The sequence below is a fragment of the Astatotilapia calliptera genome, chromosome 22 (genome assembly GCF_900246225.1).
Source record: "Astatotilapia calliptera chromosome 22, fAstCal1.2, whole genome shotgun sequence".
In the NCBI taxonomy this organism is placed as follows: domain Eukaryota; kingdom Metazoa; phylum Chordata; class Actinopteri; order Cichliformes; family Cichlidae; genus Astatotilapia; species Astatotilapia calliptera.
Window position 1 is genome coordinate 28,304,929 of NC_039322.1, and position 21,586 is coordinate 28,326,514.

The 21,586-nt window shown below is 41.5% G+C and overlaps 1 protein-coding gene across 1 annotated transcript in view; it reads left to right on the plus strand.

Moving 5' to 3' along the window:
• The first annotated feature begins 4,022 nt into the window (after positions 1 to 4,022).
• kcng2 (potassium voltage-gated channel, subfamily G, member 2) overlaps positions 4,023 to 21,586 on the plus strand; it is a 43,934-nt gene continuing 26,370 nt past the window's right edge. Inside the window, exons 1-2 of the mRNA XM_026156589.1 lie at positions 4,023 to 4,597; positions 16,147 to 17,044. Of these exons, the coding sequence (XP_026012374.1) occupies positions 16,259 to 17,044 (786 nt within the window). The 5' untranslated portion in view covers positions 4,023 to 4,597; positions 16,147 to 16,258. The remainder of the gene's footprint in view (positions 4,598 to 16,146; positions 17,045 to 21,586) is intronic.

Below are 21,586 nucleotides of genomic sequence, written 5' to 3' on the forward strand. Positions count from 1 at the left end.
TGTACTTGGATTTTAGGTCGCAAGCCACCCAAAACTTGATCCCAAACTTGTCAGGTTTACTTGCAATATACTGCAGGAAACAGCACCGAGTCTTTGATGGGAAAAGCTGTTCATCAACGGTGATATGTAGACCAGGGTTGTAGCACGTGATGCAGTTGGTGACAAATGATCCCCACACACTGGAAATTGCAGCAAACTTGTCAGTCTTTGCTCGATCACTGCGGGTGGACTTGTCATCAAAGCGTAGGTGTTGCATGATGTCTTGGAAGCGGTTTCGTGCCATAGTTCCAATTATCTGTGGGTTTCCCAGGTTTGCTGACCAGCAGTCATTTAGAGATGGAACCCTGTTAATCCCCCGCAAGATGACAATTGCAATAAATGCCATTAGTTCAGGGAGGTCCATGAACCAATGAACATGCTCCATGCACCACTCAGCAGGCCATTTGTAAATATGTGTACAAATGGTTGGTTTTTTGTACTGTTTTTATCAATAAATCTCAGCAACAAAGGACATACACCCATGTGTGTTGATTTCTCCCTAAGATGGCAAACTGAAACACTCCAAGTTGGTGACTTTTGGAGATTTATTTCCCTGGATGATTGAGAATGCATCAAGATGAAACACAAAAGGAAGTGCACAGCTTTTAGCAGCTCCCCCACCCCCTTAATCACACACCCCCACTCCCCTCCCTCCAGAATTCCCAGGTAACAACCTAATATACATATGAATGACTAGCCAATTTAGCTTCCACTTGGCTGAAGCTAAAGCTTAGCTAAAAGCCTACCAGCCATTTGGCTGCTCTCTGGGTTTTAAAGGTAGAAAAGCCAAATGGCTGCTCTCCGGGAGTTTAAGAATCCACTGCATGCTTTTGTCAAATAAAAGCAAAATTAGCGGTAATGATGGGAAAAATGAGTCCTTTGTCACCAACTTCTTCACCTCCTTTTTGCATAGAATCGTGAATAATTATGTGGTTTCTCAGATAATCTCTCAATCTGTCAGGACTGAGAGCGAACCAGTCTAAGTCCAGTTTAACTCACTGGCTTGCTCTCATCTGTTTGCTGCCGTAAGCATTATTACTGTACAATTAGTCTGACTCAATTTGGAGTCATTTCCAGTTACCATTAGGTGTCTCACTGGCTTAACTTTGCACAGTTAATGACACAAGAGGCATTCAGGTTTATTTAAAACAGAGGTGACAAACTCATTTTCCAGTTAGTATGATCAGTCTGCTGTAATTACATGTGGATTGCAACAGACCACAATAAGTCTGCAAAGTTGCAAAACTTCATATGTAATAATAATGGGTCCTCACCTCTCTTCCCCTCACACATTCAGCACTGGCTCTCCCCAGGGCTGTGTACTAAGCCCACCCAGAGAACATCATTGTCAAATTTGCTGATGACACAACAGTGATGGGGCTGATCACAGGGGGAAATGAGGCGGCTTACAGAGATGAGGTCCTGAGACTGGGAGAATGGTGTGGATCTAACAGAACTGCCCCTGCCCCCTACACATCAACGGAGAATGTGTAGAGCGAGTGGAGTCCTTCAAATTCCTTGGCGTCTACATCTCTGCAGACCTCTCCTGGGCAGCTAACACCACGGCCCTCAAGAAAGCAGCGGCGACACTTCCTAAGGGTGCTCAGGAAGGAGCAACTACACACCCCGCTGCTGGTGACCTTCTACAGATCCACCATCGAGAGCCTGCTGACCTATGCAGCGACAGTGTGGCACGCCAGCTGCACGGAGGCAGACAGGAAGAGACTGCAGAGGGTGATAAACACAGGACAAAAACTCATCAGCTGCCCCCTGCCCTCCTTGTCTGCTGTCTACAACTCCCGTTGTCTTAGTAGGGCCAGAAACATTTTAAAGGACACTGCCCACCCCGGCTACCATCTTTTCAACCTACTGCCCTCTGGCAGGCACTATAGATCTGTAAGAGCCAGAACAAACAGACTCAGGGATAGCTTATTCCCCAAAGCCATCACCATACTCAACTCAAACTTTCACAAAAGTTTTCTGCACTGAAATATTCTCTGCCTGTCTGTCTCTGTGTATTTATATTTATAGTAAGTGTATAGTTAAATTATTATTGTATAGTTTTTATAATGTGCTATAAGCACATGTGCACTTTTATAGAGCTGTTTCCAATTTAATGACAATAAAGGCTTTCAATTTCAATTTTAATAATGTTTTATCGTTTTATTTAATCAGTTTGTTAGACTTTAGAAATAATTTTAAGTTTCCCTGCTGGCATCACCACAGCACAAATAACATTTTATTAAAAAATAATAAGAAATACAAGAATATAATAAGAAAAAACTATTTTATGAGTGGTTCTGAATTATGTTCAGTGGCTTTCGTAGGTTGCAAATCCCAAATAACGAAGTTAAATTTTAAACAGTTATTGTTTTATTTTTATGCATTATCATGTGATTCAGCACCACTTTAGTCAAAACAAGATTTTTATTGTCTTCTGCAATGATGGTTCAGGGACCTTCCTGAACAGCCAAATGTATACATGGAAATGCTCTCTCAGCCAGAGTCTGAGAGAGCAGCCAGATTCCAGCATGGGTGAAATAAATGTGGAAATCATCTAAACTGATATGACACAACATGAAAGGTGAAGCTGGGGTGTGGGTGGGATGCAAAGCAGCTTGCAGATGCACAGAAACTGTGGGAAATCTAAAGCAGCTGAAGTTTAAGGCACTACATATGGCCAAGTGGCTGTATAGAAAAATATCACCTGAGTCATCAACCAATGGGCTCACACAGACATCAGCTAATATTGATTTAAATTTTGGACATTACACAGACCGTGTAAAACTATTCATAGAAATTCACTGCCTGTATAATAAATAGTTACTGAACAAGCTGATGCCGAAGCAGTACTCATATATATATGCCTGCTGTATGTGCTTATCATTAACAACAACACATATCACATCACCTTGAAAGATTTGTAGACAAATATGTATCTTTTTAAATTAAAAAATATCAGTTGCACATATATCAGGATCATTCCATGGTTTAACCCCAACAATAGAAATACACCTTTGCTTAATCTGTTTGTTAAAGAAGTTACAAAAATGAAAAAAAACCAAACAAACAAAAACTTTGTGCACAGTTTTTGAGTAGCATACCCGCCGTTTAAAAACTGTGGGCTGATCGACCTAAAAACAACAATAAATTCATTAGTTAGATTACAAAAAAGAGCAATACGGGTCATTAACAATGCTATGATCACACAGTCTGACATTTTATGATCTACTTTATCTTAAAATAGTTTTTAAAGCAAATTAAAAGAATAATTATATATTAACTTCATTATCACCGCCACGGAGCAGCCATTCCATATGGTAGTCTAATTTAATGCCACCTGTTGAAGGGTAGTTTGTGCAGCCAGCATGCCACTGCTAAAAACAAATGCCTGCACTTGATTACATTTTGAGTAGGTGAAAATTGCTCCTATTTAAATCTCAGGCCTGTCGTTTTTTTAAATGTCAGAGCAACAGCAGCTTTAACCCCGAGCTGTTAGCAGATATCCTGCAAATGGATTCTTCCGCCGCCATCCCCATTGTTTGCTCTAGCATCAATCAGAGTCCTGCAATTACTGGCGGCTGTCTCTCATTTTCAATGCACTCAGCTGTTGACAGAACGTACTGGTGTTGTTAAAGGCTGTCTTTCAGCTCCGCAAAGCCACACCCACTGAATCAGCTGGGTGCGTCTGCCTCTCGAAGGGCCAAAGCGCAAAGACGTTGAACTTTATTCACTTTATTGGCTACTTCTTTCAGTTTTCCGCTGCATTGGGAAGCTTTTTTAATTCATATCAGACAACAAAGATGAGAATCAGAGGTCCTAAAATACATAAATAAATAAATACATTTTGATCAATACCTAAATGTTAAAGAAAAGATTCTAAATTAAGGCATTAGATGTGCTGGGATCCTAAAAACAAACCAAAGAAAATTGAATTCTTATTTCAAATGTAAACTAAAACATTCCCATGGAAAGAAAAGAAATGATGAGAGTTTAATCTTATCACAAGCGAAGGGGAAGGGGAAAAGATACCAAACACTCCCCCCTGACGCTGTGAGAAGCGGTCCTGCTCTCCCAGACGCGCAGTTAGTCAGAGCGCACCGCGGAGCGCGCAGATCCGGACGCACCTGAGCAGACGGAGCGCAGCGGCGTGGCCGTCGGAGAGCTGCACACAGCTCTTCACCTGTTCTGAGCCACACGCACACAAACACACACACGCACACGCTTCTCCGCAACATCTGCCACGTCGCCTCTGATGATGAAGAGACGGGGACAGCCCGGACAGAGTCTTCGCGGGTGTGGAGCATTTCTGCGTCCCCTGGCGTCTCCGCTGGACCACATGATTGAATTTTAACGCAGATCGTTTTCGATCGTTCAAACCGGTGACTTTGAGAAGCCTTGAAACGCCGGTGCGGGCTGTGTGTGAAGCTCGGTGCTTCGTTCTCACTACAATGTCCCAGACCATCTGCGTGGGAAACTTACAGGCATGCTGCACGCGGAGGGGCGCGTACGTGCGAGCGGGCTGAAACAGATGGACGCAAGCCCAGCGACACACCGGGTAAGTCTGACAACTGCAAAACATCACATTACAGGTTGTTTTTTTGTTTTGTTTTTATTTGTTGCCTCGGTAGAGACAGCATAGTCAGTCTTAGACATGCAAGCGCTCAAATATTGACTGAAGAATAAGAGAGGCACTGCCGGCTTTTCCTCTTTTAAACTCACAAATATGACAAACTTCCTCCATTTCACTGGACTATCCCATTAATTATTCTATAGCGAGCAGTAAAGTGGCTACAGAGGATACTAGGTCCAACGAATACATTCATAATATCCTCCAATTTTTTTTCTCCATTAGATTATAATTTCTGTAATGTTCCTGAAGGGACTTCCAGAAGTGTCGTTAAGGTGCTTAGTTGCATCTCTTCCTGTTATGCTATTATTAGGTAATTCCTTTAGGCAGCACGAGGAGTACTACGGCCTGCTTTCTTTAATTTAAATATGTTTTCATGCATATTAAATAGTCACCTTGCCTTTAAGGAGCCTCTTCCCAGCAGCCTCCTGCTTTAAATGTGCTCTAGAGCAGAGTTAACGAGCACCAAACCTTGACCTGTCATCTCAAGAGGAAGACTATTTGATTTTTCTGTCAATATTTGAGCAATGGAGTTGCACCGTGACTAGAAGAGAAGCTTCAAAAAAAGAAGCACCCCCATTCTTTTTTTTCTTGTTTTTCCTGTGTGGATTGCCTGTATAAACATGCCAGCACCTCCTCCTGCTGGGATCATTAACCTGCTATAAAGGGATGCAAATGTTTCTTTCCCCTGAAATGTAAATCTGTGTGTTAAAGCACGCCCCACCCTTCCTGTGCGGTGGGGAACATGGCTATTGTCTTGCCTATTAAAAATATGTTGGTTTATCAAGTTCAGCCTGAAAGCAAACAGTTCCACCAACTTATTTCCCTCATTAGCCTTCCTCCTCCTCCTCCTCCAGCTGAAGGTTGAGCTAACAGAAGGAGCAGAGAAGCCTGCAGATTCTTGGGACATGATAGATGGAAGGTAGAAAGCTGCTGCTCTGCTTGTGTTCTTTGTTAAGGAACATAATGGGAATATTCATTATGTGGAACTAGGCAGCTTCTTCTCCCCCCCCCGATGTTTGTTCCCTAAACTCCATCTCCATCCTAACTGGCCCCACCATCAAATAGATACTTTCCATTGCAGCAATTTATTCAACCCATTATCTTCCCCTCCCTATCTCATGCTTTGAGAAATCCAGTCCTTTGAATTAGCTGATTGACACGGAGTGTTGGGCTCAAAGGGAAGGTTTCATTTTCAAATTGAAACGGTCACGTACTTATTAAACTTCTATAAAAAGTAGTAATGATGTAAAATTTGAGAGGATTTGGACGGACTTGTATGAAAGCAACTGGAGCAACTTTTTTTAAAAGAGAAAAACAGGCCCATGATTGATTCCATTATAAATAACGCATAAGTAAAAAGCACAGAGCAAAACACGCTGCTCAAAAAAGACACTTTTAAGTCTGCTGTGTTGCTATTAGATGCCTCCTGACAGAGAATACACAGAATAAAGCTAAAAGTTAGATCCAAAACCTCAGCACTGATACAGTGTGGCTAACACTCTACAGATGCACAAAAGACAACACAATCAAAATGTTGCATGAAAAGGAGAATTTACTGCATCACAGTTTGTTTCAGCTGTTGGCCCTGCAGCCTGAAATCTTGACCACCACTTGTTTGGTGTTCAGTTGCCCCAGTGTGTGAGCGTTTGTCATTTTTTACATGAAAAAGATTAAAAATAAATAAATAAAAGAGCTCCCTAAAATTTGGCTGTGCAGGTGGTTCATCAATTACTAATAATTTGAGCAGAAGAATGGAAGGCTGCTGGCTGTAGCAAGCAGCTAGGCTGACCACATTGTGTGCTTGTGAGTCAAAATAATTGAGTGCAGTCAATGGACACAACTGTGTTTTTTTCCCCTCTTAAGCTGCTGAGGTGTAAGTGTCCCTAATCTAAACTCTGTGCCTGCACATACGCAATTTCTGGCTTCTGAAAATTGTTTTTCCAAGTCATGGCAATCAAAAGATCCAAAATAATTACAAGGTAATGATTTAATGTGCATGAAAGCATCTCTAAATGAAAGAATGCACCCTGTAGTACTGCCACTAAGCACCTCAAGGACACTTATAGAAGCCCCCTCAGGAACATCACAGGAATGATGATGCAATGAGCTGAAAAAATACTGGCGGCCAGAGATACCCCTCAGTCTCCCAGTCTCCACCTATAATATGAATTTCAAAATTCTCAAGTGATCACATTCACGAGATTTTCAGAAAACTTGACCTCTGACCCGAGGTCAAAGTTGACATGACATGTTTACTGTATGTTGACAATCGCACCACACTTGTAAGGCTAACAATATAAAACTTTTTGTCAGTTTTCAACAAATAAATCATGAATCATGTTGACCTTGAAGACCTTGATGTAAGGCAACTTTTTATGGACTGTGAACATGACCCCACAAAGGTGGGGTCATGTTCACAGTCCATTTTATTGGTATTCAAAACCTTTTAACCTATCGTGTTTACAGGTAGAACAACAGCCACACAAACACTGCCAAATAATTGATTAATTGTTGTTGAAGTTGGACAGCTCCGTACATTCATCTTTGAGCTCTAGTAGTAGAGCTCAAAGAGTAGCTTTGCACTATTCTCAGTTTAAATGTAACCCTTTTTAAGCCATACTGGGCTTTGATGCTACCCTTTGGGTTCTTCCATTGCCAGAAAAAATCATTTTAGTTTCCTTCCCTCTCACTTTAAACCAGCTTTCTTCTGATTGGCTGGATCTGGCAACAGAGAGTTCTACATAAATCCAAGGAGCTGAAATGGAGCGTCTAGAATTGTCAGCAGCCTGAGCTTCTGGCTCACAGGGGTTTCTTTTGCATACATATACCTCATTATTTGACGCTTTTCCCATGTTTAATATGATCCTGTGCCACTGTAACAGTATAAAGAAGAGTATTATAGATTCAGTTGAATCACAATCATCAGTTGCTGCAGCCTTAGTGTTTTTCTTTTAGCTACAAAATGTACTTTGATCAAACTTACAGTGAGTGCAGTGTAGGTGGGTCAGTGCTGCAAGGCTCATTTCTGCCTTTGCATCTCTTTCCCGGTCTGATCTGCAAAGCTGGATCTCCAAAATATTCCGGTTCAAAATGAACAGTCGCGCAAGTGCATTTTTTAAGCTTTCAAAGCAGTGTACATAAATAATAGGCTTTGGGTTACGGAAAGCCAACCCATTTAGCCCATTTATAATTCACAGTGTGGAAAGCATCCCATACTGGTTTGCCAGTTTCAATTATGAACATTAGGTATTGAATCCATAACAAAGGATCTGTTAAGTGAGACAAAACCTGGCTGGACAAAACCATCAGCTTCCATGAGTCATAATCTAATAGGTACTCTGTGCTGCTTCCCCTGAGTGGTACATATGTGATTATGCCGTGAGAAGCACTCTTTCTGTGATTATTGCAGTTTGCGTCATTCTAGATTATGAAATAATTTTCTCAGAGATGATTGCTGCACCTATACTGCTGGCAAGAAACTCAACGGTGCTCATAATTTCGAGCAGGGCTTTCAGCGGCCAAAAAGTCATCCAGAGGGTAACCATCAGTGATTTAGCAGCCGGTCAGGTGAAGGTTCGGTGTCAGTCAAAACAGACGTCTGCTTCAGGCCTTTAACAAAGACGGAGGCTGAGTGGATGTGGGAAGGCAAATGCATCAGTGATGCGAGGATGGCATATTTATGCAAAGACTCATGTAAATTGTATTTTCATGAGCAGTTGGAGGTAAAAGAGCAATTCACATTTCAAGAGTTCTCTGTCTTCTTCACTTATTATTTCTGAAGAGGGACAGAGAGAAAGGTGACTCTTTTACTTTTGATTGCACAGATCCAATATTTGGGGTTGAAGGTCACCTGGTGTGACAAAAGCCTTTTTTTATTAAAAATAAAAGGCTGTAACTGTAACTTGAGCTGTGATACCTCAACCTATTGGGGATGTTGGATGTCCTGTTTTATTAAATTAGAATTGCTCTGGAATTGAGAACTACTGGATCAATGTGCTAAAGCCAGAGCATCCTCATCCCATCCCATAACATACCGACGATTTATCACGTCCCGACGCGCCTCACAGTAACGCTCGCGGCGGTAACACATGCTACAGCCATCTATTCCAGCCCTAACCCTAACCTTGACCCTATCAGATGGTGTTTTCCAAAGTGATTTATGATCAGCGCATAAAACACATTAACATGTATAGATTCAGTCCAAATGGCTCTCATGCCTCCGAATGTGCAACATACCGGCGGTATGTGACGACCTGGGATGAGAACGAGTTGGCTAAAGTTAAAAATTAGACTAAGTGTCCAAAATCATTCATTTCACTACCTCCTGCCCTGTATACATGTTTAGGGTGTTCTGTGTGGTGGATTATAGGGAGCACATCTGATAAATTTAAAACCACTTAGATCCATAGATAATGTATAAAAGATAAAAGAAAATGGAGCCTGTGTTTTCTCTAATGGTCAACAGGGGCCAGCTCCTCTGGATCCACAGAGAGTAAAAGGCAGCTTGGCTTTCTTGATCCATTCCCTAAATCAGCACTATCCTGATGAGTTTGCTGTCCTAAATCAATGGTTTCTAGTCTTACTGAATACAAGATGATATGCATTTTAGAAATGCTAGCCCTATTAGTGTTGAAAGGATGATTTAAAAAAAAGGATTCACTTAAGTCTGGAGCAAACTTTTCGCCAGTGCACGATTGAGTATGCAGAGTCCATACATCTGTTTTCAAAAAGCTGAGATGACAGCGGCCAAATGCTCTGTTCAAAGTTTAACATCCATATTATGCTACATCCATTTTAAATGGCCAAGTACGTTAATATCAACATGCAGCGAATATATATTTACTGCATGGTTTGTTATGTCCATCTGGGATGTTTCTACGATGACGGTGTACATCGATAATGCAGCGGCCGTTATGTTTAGTGTGGTATTGTGAGCACTGCCATAAGAATGATGGTGCCAAAAAACAAAGTGAGGCTTATAATAAAAACCCCTAAATTAAATAAAGATAGCTATAAGGTCCTTCTGTGTAAAAGTAGGTGAGATATTTTGTTTTAGATATGAACCTCTGCTCTGGCTTGGGGAAATGCCAGGAGGGCCATCAGTGTCCACATGAGTGTACGAACAAAAAGTCACAGCATACAAGGAAAAAATAAATAAATAAATAAATAAATAAATAAATACATACATTAATTAATTAAAAAAAAAATATATATATATATATACAGGACTCACTACACTAGATACGTTTTAATCGATATTAATGTTCTTTTTCCAATAAAGGAATGAATAACTTCCTCATCTAGTTTTTTCTCAAACATCTAAAGCTACAAGACTTTAAACAGATGTTTTGAGTTTTGAAGATCCTACACCTTAAAAAGAAACAGGTTTTATTTGTGTCTTTTTGTGTCTAATTAGAATTGGGACTGAACTAACTCTTGTTGAGTTTTATTGGAAGGACTAGTTACAGCTTTTCATTTTTAAGGGGATAAAGAGACTGAAAAACTAAGCTGGATGTGTACAGGGTCGTTCTAAAAGAACAACTAAGCTTAGCAGAGTACCCCGCAATGCTCGGCAAGCTTGCTTTTCTACATTCATAGCTGATCACAAGAACAACCCACACACTTTTCTCTACTATCAGCTGCCTTCTTACCCTAAAGCTAAACCTATTTAACCTCACTTCAAGATGTGAGGGCTCTGCAGTCTCTTTCAGAGATATCATGAATACCATCAGACAGGATGTTTGAACAAAAATGTTTTTGTGTACATGATACGAGAAGACGCTCTGCCCTTCTTCTCAGCGATGAAATATAATTGAAACTGTCAACAAAGCTCTGCTTGGAGATGTGGGCGGTGAGCGATCTTAAAACATGTGATCTTGACCCCAAGTTTGTGGCTGTCTTGAGTATGTTGAGCTAAAAACTGAAAAATCAGTCTTTGCTCACAGGCAGCTGCTTTACCTGCAGCTCTTTAACCCTGCCGTTATTAAACAGCTGCAAAAGGAAACTGATGTGAACCCTTTGAGTTTTCTGTGGTCTATGAGACAGACTTTACATTACACGAGTGTCCAGTGTTTATTTGAGAAATTCGAGTCTGTTCTGATTGCAGTAAAACTAGAGCTTAATGGACAGAGGATTTTTAAGACTGATACCAGTACTGATATTTGGTGAAATTGGCCATTATTTTTTTTCCTCAGAAACACTAAATTTAAATATTTGATATATTTAGATATTTCTGAGTCCTTACTAAGATAATATGCCACTACCATTTAAAATATTAAGATGTTGGTTTATTTTAATACCAATACTGTATTTCGGCAGATAGACAAAAACTAATATGTATGCAGGACTGATATAATAGGCAGAGAAGCTTAACTTTATTTGGGAGGGGGTTATTATGATAATTATGATCACTGCTCATGCAGTTGTGCTCATAAGTTTACATACCCTGGCAGAATTTATGACGTCTCAACCATTTTTCAGAGAATATGAATCATAACACAAAAACTTTAATGTCACTCATGGTTAGTGGTTGGCTCAAGCCATTTATTGTCAAACAACTTTGTCAAACAACAAAAATGCCAAACAGCACAGAGACGAGCATCAAACCTTCTGGAACAAAGTCATTTGGAGTGATGAGACGAAAATGGAACTTTTTGGCCAAAACCATAAACACTACATTTGGAGAGGATTTACCAAGGCCTGTAATGAAAGGTACACCACTCCTACTGTGAAACTTGTTGGTGGATCACTAATGTTTCAGGGATGTGTGAGCTACATAGGCACAGGGAATTTGGTCAGAAGTGATGGCGATATGAGTGCAGTAAGTTATCAAAAAAAAAAAATACTGGAGAAAAATTTGCACTCATCAGCTCGGAAGCTGTGCATTGCAACATGTGAATGATCCAAAACAGAAGGCCAAGTCGACCTCTGATTGGCTACAGCAAAATGAAGCGAATGCTCTGGAGTGGCCATCTCATTATCACTGAACCAATCTGAGTTCATGCAAGACAGCCCAAGAATTTATAGGAACTGGAAGCTTTTTACCAGGAAGAATGGGAAGCTTTACCATCTGAGAAGATAAAAAAGCAGCATTCACAACTACCAGAAAAGACTTAAAGATGTGATTGATGTTAAAGGGGGCAAAACACAGTATTAAGAACTGAGGTATGTAAGCTTTTGATCAGAGTCATTTTGTGTAGTGATTATGATTTAAAAAGAGTAAACACAGTTATTTGACAATAAATGGCTTCAGCCAACAACTAACCATGAGTGAAATTAAAGTTTTTTTCGTTGTTATGATTTATATGCTCTGAAAAATGGTTAAGAAATCATGAATTCTGGCAGTGTATGTAAACTTATGAGCAAAATATTATATTTAGAATTTTTAGATAATCGGGGAGGGGCCTCATCAGATTCAACAAAACAGTGAACATCAAAAAACATCGTTAATGAAGACTACACATCAGCAAATGCAGTCTGGTGGCCAAACTCTTGCTGCAAATGCTTTAATGTTTCATTTACTTGGCTAGAAATGTAGGATTTTCACGACTAAATAAATCCTTATTTGACATGTTATTCGTTCGTGGTTTGCCATCTTCCTATATAGCTTGAATTTATTCTCTCTGTACTTTTTTAGCCACCCTGGGGTGCAGTGTCATGCTCAATAAACTGCTCCTGTCAGAACCACTTTTTTGAGTTGCTGTAGAGGTGACGCTCTCTGAACCCCACCCCGGGAGAAAACGACCTGTTTCAGACTGATTGGCCCCACAAATAGAAGAGGAAACTGAGGATAGCTGGAGGGGTCCAACTCTTAATTTGTTGTGACGATATTCCGAGTCTCTCTACATCAGCTCCACTGCCTTGGGTCCAGTCCAGTCATTCTCAGCAAACAGGATCACAGGCCTTTGCTATACATATCTGGTTTATGTGTGCAAATACCCATGTTACGTAAAGCAAAGGGTTATGAACTGAACACAACAAATATGTAATTAGAGTCAAAGAGTTTCTGAAGATGAGAAAAGATGTGCAAAGAAGCAACGAAGAAGCAACACGTTTGTCTGTGTGATCAGCGAGTGATGACACAAGTCTGATTCAGCAACAACAGCAGGCATTCAGGCATCACTGCAAAACTCAATCAGAAATGTGAAAAAGCAAGACTTCTTGCTTCAACAGCACTGATTTGTAGGTAGATTGTTTTTACAAACAAACAAACAATTTTGCTGTTATTTTCAGAAGATGATCTTTGGAGAGATACTGAACCCCAAGTAGTCCTATCAAGAATTCATCCCAGTGTGAATGTTACATAGAAAGCACTTAGGCATAGAAAAAAGTGTTTGTTTGAATAGATCTGAGTAGGTGAATGAGGCATGCTTATAAATGCTTCGAGTGCTCCAGTAGTGTAGAAAAACACACAGTTCATTTGCCATTTATAAGAAAAAAGGTAATGCTTCCTCATCAAATGTGCTTGGACAGTAGAAAAACTAATTGTTATCAATATGTGGTATCGCTGTTATGTTAAACATGGCTCTGGAACTGGCATTAAATGCATCTGAAGGAAATCAGCTTAGCTCAGTGCCAACTCAGCTGATACCTTTCTGTACAATACTCACATTAGGATTTACCAAGGATCTGCAATCCCCTTTGCTACCCACCTTCCCCCCTGCTCATCCTTTGCTGTTTCTGATGTTACTGATCTCTGTTCTGGGTCTTGATGACACTCCCACCATGCATGGCTTTCCATGAAAGGACACAGAACTGTTAGAATGGAGCCTTGCCACCATGTGTGACAATGGAAATGAGATATTTCTTTTGACTACAGGAGTCCTGCCTGAAGTAACCATTCCTATATGACTTGTCTCTGGGACCTTTCTTAAGTTAATCTTTTAGGATAGTAGAGACCCTCGGCAAACGTATAATACTTACAATGACTGTTTTCATCTTTAGTGATTACAGTTGGAGAAAAAGAAATTGCCATCCATCCGCTACTGCTTATCCTTTTCAGGGTCGCCTATCCCAGCTGTCTTATGGGGAGAGGCAGGGTACACCCTGGACAGGTTGCGAATCTGTCACAGGGCTAACACATGGACAAAGACAACCAATCACACTCACACCTATGGGCAATTCAGTGTTTCCAATTAACCTATCCCCACTAACTGCATGTCTTTAGGCTGTGGGAGGAAGCTGGAGTACCTGAAGTGAACACACAAACACGGGGAGAACATGCAAACTCCAGACAGAAAGACCTTGGCCTGTTGGGTGTAATTGAACTCAGGACCTTCTTCCTGTGAGGCACTGTGCCACTGTGCTGCCTAGAATGAATGGAGAGACAAAATACCAATCAAAAGTCCTGCATATCCTTGAGTGAAATAAGCATTTGATCCCCTATAACCCAGCCTGAATTCTGGCTCCCAAAGATCGGCTATGCGGCCATGAGTCATGCAGATTACAAACAATCAGCATATCATAATTACAGATACGCCTGATCGAATTTCATTATGTGGATAAATCAAACGTGTCCACAGAATCAATTCCTTCCATTCCAACCTCTCCAGCACCATGGGCAAGAACAAAGAGCTGTCAAAGAATGCCAGGGACAAGACTGTAGAACTTCACACGACTGTAATGGGCTACAAGAACATCAGCAAGAGGCTTAGTGAGAAGGTGACAAAGGTTGATGTGATTAATCTGAAATAGAAGAAATATAAAATGAGCATCAATTGCCCTCGGTCTGGAACCATGCAATGTGGTCGAATGAAACCGAAATCAAATAAACTGGCATCAATTTGACCTGCCATGTTTAGAGGAAGACAAATGGTAAGTATGAGCCAAAGACTACTATCCCCGCTGTCAAGCACAGCTTTGCAGCTGTTTTTCTGCTGAGGCTACATGGTAACATTCATTCATTCATGGAGGTACCAGTGGATGGAGCCATGCCCTGTAAAGTCTTGGAGGAGAACCTCTTTCCCTCAGCATGAACACTGAAGATGGGCCTTACATGGACCTTCTAGCGTGACAGTGACCCAAAACATACCCTCAAGCCAACAAAATGGCTAAAAAATAAGCACATTAAAGTCATGGAGCCAGTCTCCCGATCTCAGTCCTACAGGAAATCTGTGGAGGGAGCTGAAACTGATATGTGCAAACCTGGCGATCAACTACGAGAAACGCTTCCATCGAGGGTTTCTCCAACAAATTCTAAGAAATATTTTGCTTAAGGATCAAAGACTTATTTCACTCACGTGGAAATCAATTCATTAATTTGAGGTAAAACAGTAAAAAAAAAACACTTTGATGAAGATAAAATATTGAACAGTATTTTAATGTCATGTGTTGTAGGTAGATCCTCTCCTGTGCTCATGTTCGTCTCAGCGTGCTGCGATTGGACCTGTGTGATGTTCTACATTTCCTACAGGATAATAAAGCGAACTTTTCACAGCCTGCTGATGCAGTGAATAGAAAAACATTATTCATTTATCTGCTTTGATTTCAAACCTCAGCATGAACTCTAGTTGCTTTTCTCTGAGCTTACGCTGCTGTTTGACTCCACATCATTTTATACAGCTATGGAAAAAATCTGACTCTTGACTGAGGTGTTTTTTTTCTTAAAAACTTTTCATCTATGTGTTCCATCTTCAGGCCAGCCAGAAAAGGAGTTAAAAGCCATGATTGCAGCTATTACTTGGTTTACTCTTGCAGCTTAAAATATACTTGGCTAGCCTGATGATATAAGTCACAAGTACAGAGAGGTCAGCTTGAAGAAAGTGAGTTACCAGTTTCATAATGCCAGGAAGTTTTCCAAAGACTGGGAACTTTCTGAAGCACTAATAGTTCCCCAGACACATTAGTTTCCACTACTGCTCAGTGGGTAGGTCTGGATCTCCTGTGTGGAGTTTGCCTGTTTCCTTTTGAAAAACATACTCATTCATGCCACTTCTCTAGGCCTCTCCCAGGATTTCATAAAAGCCCCTTAAATAGGTAAATTAGTTTGCTGATGCTTCTAAGTGGGTCATCTGTTTTTACATAATTTTTGTGTAGGATAGTGGAAAACGGGTAGACATGCGAGACAACGAAAAAAAAAAACCCACTTCCCGTACACACATGCATCTACCAGCATTTCTGTGCAATCAAATGCAATAAGTAATGTCAGTCACTTCTGTAATCCTCTGTCTTCCTCTTTTACATAATTCAAAGCAGAGTACTCTCTGAGCACCTAGCACCACCTAATAGGCTTCATTAGCTTCCTCCATCTTTGAATCTACAGCTTCTCATTCACCTTTGAGTAAATCTACTAATTGCTGCTGTTACGTTCAGATGAACTGATACATTTTAGTGCTGTGTGCAAATAAAAAGTGATGACGGTGCGAAGAATGAAATCAAAGTTGCTGTCTGACCTTCACAAACCTGTCTAACTGCTCTGCATTGGCCACGAGCATGTACCTGATGTCACTTAGATATTTGTCTTTTCTGTCATATAGAGACGCGCTGTGCTGCTGAATGGGTGACGAGCTGCGACTCACGTCACCAGCCCTGTGAAACCACCTCCCATCGCATCGTGCGGGATAGGATTCCCCCAGCAGAGCTGCAGGGATGTACCAGGAGGTGGCCTTCCTGGCAGGGAGCACTGATCACCAGTTCACCACATTCCAGTTTAAACGCTTGGAGAACCCACAAGAGGTCACATCCAAGAAGGGGTTGTTCTATAAGCGCGCTCAGCTCCTGCTTCAGCCTCAGTCTCACCGAGAGGATGGAGGTGAGATTGACCTGGCGGATGGGGCAGCCATCATCAATGTGGGTGGCATTAAGTACCACATACCCTGGTCCACGCTGGATGAGTTCCCTCTGACGCGACTGGGGAAGCTACGGGCTTGTAGCAACGAAGCAGAGATCATGGACGTGTGCGATGATTACGACGGCAGCTGCAACGAGTACTTTTTCGACCGAAACCCGTCAGCTTTCCGCATCATCGTGACTTTCCTGGCAGCGGGAAAACTGAGGCTCCTGAGGGAGATGTGTGCATTGTCCTTCCAGGAGGAGCTGCTGTACTGGGGGGTGGAGGAGAACAACCTGGACTGGTGCTGCCTCAGGAAGCTGCGATTAAGGCAGGAGGAGTACAAAGAGCAGCAGAGGCTGGAGGAGGAGGAGGGGGCCGAGCTCAACTCACCGCAGTCCTGCGAGGAGACCCAGCAGCCTGTGGAAGGACCAGAGGAGACCTTTTCAGGAGGCTGCATGCGGAGGCTGAGGGACATGGTGGAGAACCCCCACTCGGGCCTTCCAGGGAAGATCTTCGCCTGCCTCTCGGTCTTATTTGTAGCCATCACTGCTGTGACCCTGTGTGTCAGCACCATGCCCGACCTCAGAGAGGAGGAGGAGAGAGTGAGTTCTCTTCAGAAATAACTTTTTTTTTCAAAATACAGTGAGGTCAATAAGTATTGTGTGATTTTGCAAGTTATCTTACTTAGAGATCATGGAGGGGTCTACAATTTTCAGCAGAGGTGCATTTCCACTGTGAGAGACAGAATCTAAAAAGAAAAATCCGGAAATCACATTGTATGATTTTTGAACAATTAATTTGTGAATTACTGTGTCAAATAAGTAGTTGATCACTTGTTTATTGGCCAGATTTCTGACCCTCAAAGATCTGTTATTTTGCTTTCAAATAGTCCAGCTACACTCTGCTCATGATTCTAAATTTGTAGCACCTGTTTGAGATCGTTAGCTGTCATAAAGACACCTGTGCACCCCACATTCAGCCAAAGTCTAAGTAGCAACATGGGCAAAACCAAAGAGCTGTCAAAAGACACAAGAAACAAAATTGTAGACCTTCACAAAGCTGGAAAGGGCTACAATTGCCAAGCAGCTTGGTGAAAAAAGAACAACTGTTGGAGCAATTTTCAGGAAATGGAAGAGGCTAATGATGACTGTCAATGTCCCTCGGACTGGGGCCCCACGGAAGATCTCTCCTCGTGGGGTTTCAATGATGCCAAGAATGGTGAAGAATCAGCCCAGAACTACACGGGAGGAGCTGGTCAATGCCATGAAGAGAGCTGGGACCATCGTTTCCAAGGCTACTATCAGTAATACACTAAGACGTCATGGTTTAAAATTGCATTGCATGGAAGGTTCCCCTGCTTAAGTCAGCCCATGTCCAGGCCCATGTGAAGTTTGCCAGGGACCATCTGGATGGTCCAGAGGGGTCATGGGAGAAGGTCCTGTGGTTAGATGAGACAAAAGTAGAACATTTTAGTCTTAACTCCATTCGCCATGTTTGGAGGAAGAAGCATGATGAGTATCATCCCAATAATACCATACCTACAGTGAAGCATGGGGCTGGAAGCATCAAGCTCTGGGGGTGTTTTTCTGCACAGGGGACAGGACGACTGCACTGTATTAAGGAGAGGATGAATGGGGCCATGTATTGTGACATATTGGGTAAAAACCTCCTTCCCTCAGTCAGAGCATTAAAGATGGGTCGTGGCTGGGTCTTCCAACATGACAATGACCCAAAGCACACAGCCAGCAAAACCAAGGAGTGGCTCCGTAAGAAGCATATCAAGGTTCAGGAGTAGCCTAGCCAGTCTCCAGACCTAAATCAAATAGAAAATCTTTGGAGGGAGCTGAAACTCCATGTTGCTCAGCGACAGCCCCGAAATCTGACAGATCTAGAGAAGATCTTTATGGAGGAGTGGGACAAAATCCCTCCCTGAACTACAGGAACCGTTTGACCTCTGTAATTGTTAACAAAGGCTTCTGTATCAATATCTAACATTTTTTGACTCAAGTGATCAAATACTTATTTGACACAGTAATTCACAAATAAATTGTTCAAAAATCATACAATGTGATTTCTGGATTTTTCTTTTTAGATTCTGTCTCTCACAGTGGAAATGTACCTCTGCTGAAAATATTAGACCCCTCCATGATTTCTAAGTAAGAGAACTTGCAAATCTTTCCAGATCCACAGATTTTAATTGAAATTATTCAAAAATTCCTAACTGGTTTCCAGAATGAAGCCTTTTTGAGTTACTGCTTTGCTTTTATTCAGTAAAAACTGCAGCGCTGGGCACCAGAATATCTATTATTAGAAATCATGACTAAATCCAAAGGTGGCATCTCTGAACTTTAGAAGATAAGACAGGATTTCCTCACTAAGTTTAGACAAACAGATAGCAGTCATGGATTCTGGCTCCCACTCAGCGCTGATCCAGTATAGCAGCAGATTCTTTATGAGGAACACCACAGTTATGGCTTTACACACAAAAACAATCTTTAAGTCTGATGGGAAGGGAACCCTGTCCTAGGAATTCTCTTTGTTTCAGTATAGCCTCAGGCTGTATGTGCTGTACAGCTGCTTCAGTAAAATTCAGATTATGTTGATGCAGCAGCCCACATACTGAGGCGAAGGCTCAGGCACAACAGCTCAGGCTTCGTCTCCCCTCACTCGAATACCAGATTATTGAGAGGCTCCCTTCACAGTCTCTGCATATGTTATTACACAGCAACACATGATATATGTTCTCTCCTATATGGAATAAGTGACAGCAAGCGCCTTACAAGGACGATAACGAGGCTCTGTATTCATCTTTAAAAGAATAAATGGATTTTAATTTTTCATTAGCAGAATCCCACTGAATGTCTCTCCATGTGGCTGATTTTATTTGACCTGCTTCAAAAAATGAATATGAATTAAGCTCATTATTGTCATATAACACCGTGACATGCTAATCTGTACAGTTAGCAGCTGTATACTTTAAACCACGGATTGCCCCGTGCGTGGGGCTGCACGGCGTCAACGTGTTAGCGCGGTTAGCTTGTTACCGCATTAGCACCGTGCAGCCCCACGCACGGGGCAATCCGCGTTAACTAGCTAACAGAGATTTGCCGCATTAATGCGGTTATGCATTAACATCATTTTAACGAGATTAACGCTGACAGCACTAATATTAATATTATGAAACATTCTAATAAATTAGAGACAACTGCTCACTTCTAAGTACTCAGTGATACTTTACATTGTAAGGAAAATAAATTAGAGAAATCTGGCAATTTCTCTTCTGCCAGCACTTCTTGACTGTCACAGTAACTCATTCTTCAGCATGACTTTTATCCATCTTTGTAAAAAATCTAAAGAAGCATGTGCACTATTTTAGAACAGGATATCAAAATGTCTGCAATTTGAACAAATATTCGCAACAGAATAGTTTGCAAGCACAGAAAAAGATGCTGAAGAAACTGCAGCAGCAGGGAAACTTACATCATCACCTCAGTTTCTCTGACATCCATAAATGTTGCCATAACTTAGCACTGACATGTGTGAGCTACTGCAGCGCTTTGCTTAGTACTTTTAATAGCTGGTAAAAGTACCCTAAGTGAATATACTTTAACGACTTTTAACTTTTTATATATATTTTTTTAAACTGATCTACATTTCAGCCTTACTCTTGGAATTGCTGATCTTGATTTGGGCGGTTTGTGTTTCCAGCTGGCACTCAGGCCTCACTTCACTGTGTTGTATGTTCAGTCAACCGATCACTAAATATGCAGCGTTCCCTTGCAGTGAATCACAGCTACAGCAGCACTTCAGTCTGTACTTTCCTCCCGTATGGGCAAGGCAAACATTTTAAGGATGTGTTTACATCTGTTAGCACGATGTTTGCGTAACTTGGAGTGTGTGGGCTACCGTGTGAGGAATTAGGCCATTAATTATCTTTTGCTACATATAATTAGTGTGGAGAAAAGAATGGCCTCAAAATGTCCTTTGAAAGAATGGCAACTCTAACTCCATCCACTCCATCCAACCACAACAATCAAAACCTTTTTTATGGTTCTGTTTGTGTATATCTTTCACTAAAAGGGGTTCACTACTAGTCAAAAAAAGAGCCTTGGAAATCTTGGAAGCCCAATTCTGTAATGAGCCTTGGTTTTTGTCAACATGGTGAACCTTGAACTTCAGTTTGTTTTCTTTTTGTTTTTGGAGAAAAAGACGCGCCCTGGCTTTAAACAGAATTGACCCTTGGGCATGAATTCATAATTCACAACCTCATGAGTGTCAAAGAAAATGATGAGCTTGGTCTTGGTTTTGCTGCTGACCCTCTTCAGTCTTGCCAACTGCTCTTTAACTATGAAGACTGATGTGAAGTCTGGTTATCGGGTCATAGCTGCACATCCAACCACACACCTCTGGTAATTCTGGACCTGAGGGTCCAGAGAGGCTTTCCCTAGGATCCCGTAGAATGACCTGACCTTCAGGAGATGCAACAAAATCCATTTTCAAAATTGATTTCCTGAACTAGGGCGAGAATGTTAGCAGTTTCCCTGATGGTTATCCTCACTGCTTCACTTTCATGGGCTTTGGGGAGGATTTCAAAAGTCGCGGTTGCGGTCGATTCTCCAGATTTCAAAGAGAATTTGATGTCTGCTTTCTGCCAGAGTTTGAGATCAGCACTAAAACTGTAAATCTGCACCTGCAAAAGGTCACAAAAATGGAAATACTAGATGTCCAAATGTGAAATCACAACATCATGATGTATAAAGGAGGTCATGAGAGAGGTACAGGAGAGAGTGTCTGGTTTGGAGTTGCATTTCGGTCAGTGGTGTTGATAGAATTATGAACACAGAAAAGGACCATCAGAGACAGTACAATATGGAAAGCATCTGACAGGCAACAGTTTCATTGTCAACATGACAATCATCACACACAAATAAACACACTGCCAATGCAATGAAAGCATACCTGGATAGAAAAACACAAGAACACACAACAGAACACATGCAGAGCCCGAATTTCAACACTATAGAAGCAGTGTGGGATCCTCTTGACAGAGAACAGATCAAAAGGCAGCCAACATCCAAAGAAGAGCTTTAAATGTCCTCCAGAAAGCCTGGAGAACTATTCCTGAAGACTGCTTAGACAATCTT